At 36.2% G+C, this 4770-nt stretch overlaps 1 protein-coding gene across 1 annotated transcript in view; it reads left to right on the top strand.

Annotated features, from left to right (window-relative positions):
* Positions 1 to 3909, top strand: part of CDH9 (cadherin 9, type 2 (T1-cadherin)) — a gene marked incomplete at its 5' end in the record, with an annotated part of 43748 nt that extends 39839 nt beyond the window's left edge. The window contains 2 exons of the mRNA XM_010019842.1: positions 4 to 247; positions 3007 to 3909. Of these exons, the coding sequence (XP_010018144.1) occupies positions 4 to 247; positions 3007 to 3494 (732 nt within the window). The remainder of the gene's footprint in view (positions 1 to 3; positions 248 to 3006) is intronic.
* Between the last annotated feature and the right edge of the window lie 861 nt (positions 3910 to 4770).

Genomic DNA, 4770 nt, shown 5'->3' with positions numbered 1-4770 from the left:
AAGGGAGGAATTATGACTAGAAGAAATGGATACAGCCGTAGTAAGATGAGTACCTATCTCCTCCCAATCATAATATTTGATAACGACTACCCAATCCAGAGCAGCACTAGCACGCTGACCATTCGAGTATGTGCTTGCGACAGCTGGGGGAACATGCAGTCCTGCAACACTGAGGCCTTGCTCCTCCCTGCTGGACTCAGCACAGGGGCACTGGTTGCCATTCTACTCTGCATCATTATCCTGCTAGGTAAGCACTGTGACAAGAGGTTTAATTGGCTAGGCAAAGGTCTGGTCACTTCTAGACCCCTGATATTCTTTAACTTCTTGTTCACATGGCCCTGCAGAACAATATTTTGTATCTGATGTGTGGTTTTTCAACTGCTTCCTAAGATGGAAAAGAAGCTGGAAGAGGGGAGAGGGAGCTACTATGGACTGTTTGTCATCATTACTATTCAGAAGAATGTACAAAAATAATGAGACTATTAAGATTTATTTAGACTATTTAGATGAAATAAATTTGGAAATCTAGGGTCAGTTTTAGAGTATGCATATTTGAGTAATGTTTTACGTTATAAACAGATCTTAATTTAGATAAAGGACTTTAAAATCAAATTCCTGAAGCTGGGTGACAAATTTCTTAGTGGTGATTAAAAAAATTATCAATTATATTAGCTATTTAATCATTAATTATTTGTAATTTTATACTCAGGAAGTAGTTCAAAAGCATAGAAGAGAAATCTTCAATTGCTTGCAAGTGGTAGCAAGAGCAGCTGATTAAATAAAGTGTGAGCACAGAAGTTAGATGTATGCTTGGAGAGATGAGGTGATATATGAAGCAGCTAGAATAAATGCTAGCTCATAACCTGGTGTAAGAACATAAAACTTGCAACTTGCATGTTTTGCTTACAAGAGAAGTGCCTCCTTAAAAGTTCCATTATCCATTCCAGTCAAAACCTGTGGAAAACCTCCTTCCCTTTCCACCTACCCTAGCAAACAGAGATTACCACGGCTGCAGTGACAAAATTACATGTGTCAGTTCATATAATTCTTTTTTTCAGTTTTTAGACTGGATTCAAGCTAGGTCTGGTAAATATTCAGAGGACCACAGAGGCTAGTAAGAGGAAGGCAGTATGTAGGAGCTATACCTGTATTGCTGGGCATAGGGAAGGAAGGCTACTTATCTCTGACAAACTGATTGTCCATACTGGATGTTGCCCAGGCATAGTCTGAGCAGCAGAACTTGAAGGGCACCATTTACATCAGGTAATTATGTTTCAAACTTTTCCAGATCTTGCTCTACATCTTGCATAGTTTTTAACACCATGTCAGCAGGCTCCTCGTCTTCAGAGCTGTCTTTCATGTCTCAACATAGACCATGAAATGTCCACCATGAAACACATAGCCTTACTCACTCACTATGAAGACATGACTCTGATGGGCTGCAATGCTTTAGCACAGAAATATTGAACTGAAAACAAAAATTGAAGTGTGCCTTAGGACCATGATAGCACTTGAGACTGAGAACAGGCTAAGGGACCAGTGCCATACCTTGTGCAAAACAAGTGTGACCACTTTGTGTCTCTTAGAACCAGGGTCAGAGACCCTACTTAGTCCTACAGATACAGCTGAAGCCAGAGTAGCATAAGACTGAAAAACATCTAAACAAAATTGTTAGTCTACAGCTGGTGTGATTCTTGACACCTTATTTAATTGTTCAACAAGATGTATGTTAGAGTAGTAGACTAGTGTCAACATGCCTGAAGTAGGAGAGACATATTTAAGTACCCGGCTGTGAAAGACACTTCTTCATCTTTCAGTGATCTAGCCTACTGTTATATATGAGGCAACATATATAAGTGTTTGTCTAGCATCATTATTTGTCTAGCATCTATTTGTCTAGCATCAGGAAAACTTGAAAAGGATGGCTCCTGAACAGATACAAAACCTGCAAGCAAAACAGATGAGCTTTTACATTCACAGGGTTGTGCCATGGCATGTGAAAGATCTCAGATACCCTCTCCCTACCCACAGCATGTCCAATCTTCCCTTTTATTCGCCAGTACTCACGTCAATCAGAATAAAAACTTTGCCTCCTAAGACTCACCAAAAGTGCTCAGCACTGCTGTAATGTGTGGTTTGGCAACCACTGTTATGTCTCATTTGCAGAGAATCTTGTTGGCCTCTCCAATTACCCCAGCTAGTGGGATTAGGGACAGATTTTTCAATGCATTTAAGCATTGAATTCCTACTGAAATCAATAGCATTTAGGAACCAGCATGTATTTACAAACCTAAACTTCAGTATTTCATCTCCCTCTGTAGAAGTTCACTTCTGTGTCAATCCTTACCTCTCCAAAAGGAAGAGTTATTCAACTAACATTTCTTAAACTAGGAGGAATCATGTTTTAAGAAAGAAATCTTTAGTATCAAAGGCTGGATTTCAATTCTTGCAGTCACTGAAGCCAAAAATAGTTTTGTCAATAATATTGATAGCTGAAGGTCTTCAGGTTCTTATATTTCAGAAGGACCAGTAGATCCTATTTTCAAAAGTGATTTGGACGCTTAGGAATACCTAAATTACTAGCTTTCAAGAATGTGAATTACTTTTGACAAGGAGAATCAACTACACTTGATAAAATCACCCTTAGTGACTGCCAGGAAGGTGGTACTTCACAAAACTAAAATCAAAGTCAAACCCTAGTAGGATGATATTTTTAAAGACATCATCTGCTTTTCAACTTCATCTTAATTGCATATTTATTTCAAACAGATACTTTAATAATTGCTCCCATAGTTTTAAAAAAGCGTAAGTTTTTGACTGCTATAAAATAATTCATATTTTTCCTTATTACCTTCAACTTGAAGATAGCTTTTATCCCTATTTTTCCCAGTAAAATCCCAACCCAGCCTTAAAACTTTTCCAGTTCAACAGTTATTGCAAAATATTTTTCTCATTTGTTCAATTTCTAACTTCTGATTTCTTCAATCATCTTTTGTTTCCTTTCAGTATTAGTTGTCTTGTTTACAGCTCTCAAGAGACAGAGGAAGAAAGAACCCTTGATCATCTCGAAGGATGATGTTCGGGACAACATTGTGACCTACAACGATGAAGGAGGTGGGGAAGAAGACACCCAGGCTTTTGACATTGGCACACTGAGAAATCCAGAGGCGAGGGAAGAAAGTAAGATGAGAAGAGATGTTATCCCAGAAACTATATTTCAGATAAGACGGACTGCGCCTCTTTGGGAAAACATTGATGTCCAAGATTTTATTCATAGAAGGTTAAAAGAAAATGATTTAGACCCAGCTGCCCCTCCTTATGATTCTCTAGCAACATATGCCTATGAAGGAAATGATTCCATAGCAAATTCACTCAGCTCCCTGGAATCACTTACTACGGAGGGCAACCAAGACTATGATTACCTCAGTGACTGGGGCCCTCGATTTAAAAAACTAGCAGATATGTATGGTGGAGAGGACAGTGACCGAGACTAAAAAAGTAATCTGTGACCTGGTCAGTGTTAGTGGAATTCATGTCTATGTCATTAGATAAAGTGGCCTACTCTCACTTGGGAATAAAAAATTTACAAAAAAATAGGTGTTGTCTTAGTAAGGGTTTGCTTAATCAGTAAGTCAACGTGAATGAATATGAATGATTTAGATTTTAAAAAATCTATAATTCATCCTTTTTGCCTAGGAACCTCTAATGAAAGGTTTTTATTGACAATGAAAAGACAATGAAAAGGCTTTTTGTGCCTTTAATAATGAGATGGAAACTTAATTATTTTTTTTAATTGCTTTGCATTACCTTTCCTAATAGCTGGGACCTTGTGCACCTGCATTGTAACTTATTCTCAAAAATATACTTTAAAAATATTAACATTACTGCCATATTTATTGAGCTAAAGAATGTCTGTGTGTTGATTCATCATGATATTTTTATATATATGTATATTTATATTTTTGTATTTTTATTAAATAAACTAGTATTTATAAAAACACTACTTACTCATGTATTTTGTTTTTTATAAGGCACTGTCCAATCTTTCTGAACAAATGGAACTGCATATTGTGCAATACTCAATTTTTTGAATGCATCTTCTTATATTGGATAGTGGTTGAAATGTACTGTGCGAGAACAATACGGAGAGAGTGCTCTTTAATGGGAATGTAGTGCAGAAAAAAGAAAAGTTATTTTGAAAAAATGATTATAAATAAATGACTTGTAATGTATATTATTACATGGCATAATAATATACTCTCATAGTGACGCTTTCTCCCACACACCTTCTTATATGAAGTAACCAGTGAGAGGATTTAACAGATATATGCCTGGGGATTTAAGGAACCATGAAGGTTTATTCTTGTAGATATGAAAACTATAAATTTTTTTTAATGGAATAATTAAGCAAACATCAATAATGAAAAGGCGGCTTTTGTATTCTACTCTTATTTTGTGGTTTTGAGGCAATTAGGCAAATCAGACATGTTACTAATAGCTTTTTTTAAGTCAAAGTGAGCCAAGCAATAAAAACAAAGTCCAACTAATATTTTATGAAAGATGTTGATGTTATCTTCCTTCAACGAATTGCACACATTTGCATATTTTCTAAAGCCTTAATGACAATCTTCAAGTATATATATGTGTTTAAAATCCATTTTCTGGATCAGTTTTTATGCAATGCACATTTTTTTTCCACAGCACAGAATAAGAGGAATTTACGTGAACTACATGTATCTAACTTAAAAAGTTGCAAGGTTTCTCCACATG

Source organism: Nestor notabilis, unplaced genomic scaffold (assembly GCF_000696875.1).
Source record: "Nestor notabilis isolate BGI_N333 unplaced genomic scaffold, ASM69687v1 scaffold10610, whole genome shotgun sequence".
In the NCBI taxonomy this organism is placed as follows: domain Eukaryota; kingdom Metazoa; phylum Chordata; class Aves; order Psittaciformes; family Psittacidae; genus Nestor; species Nestor notabilis.
This window is presented reverse-complemented; position numbering and strand designations above follow the sequence as displayed.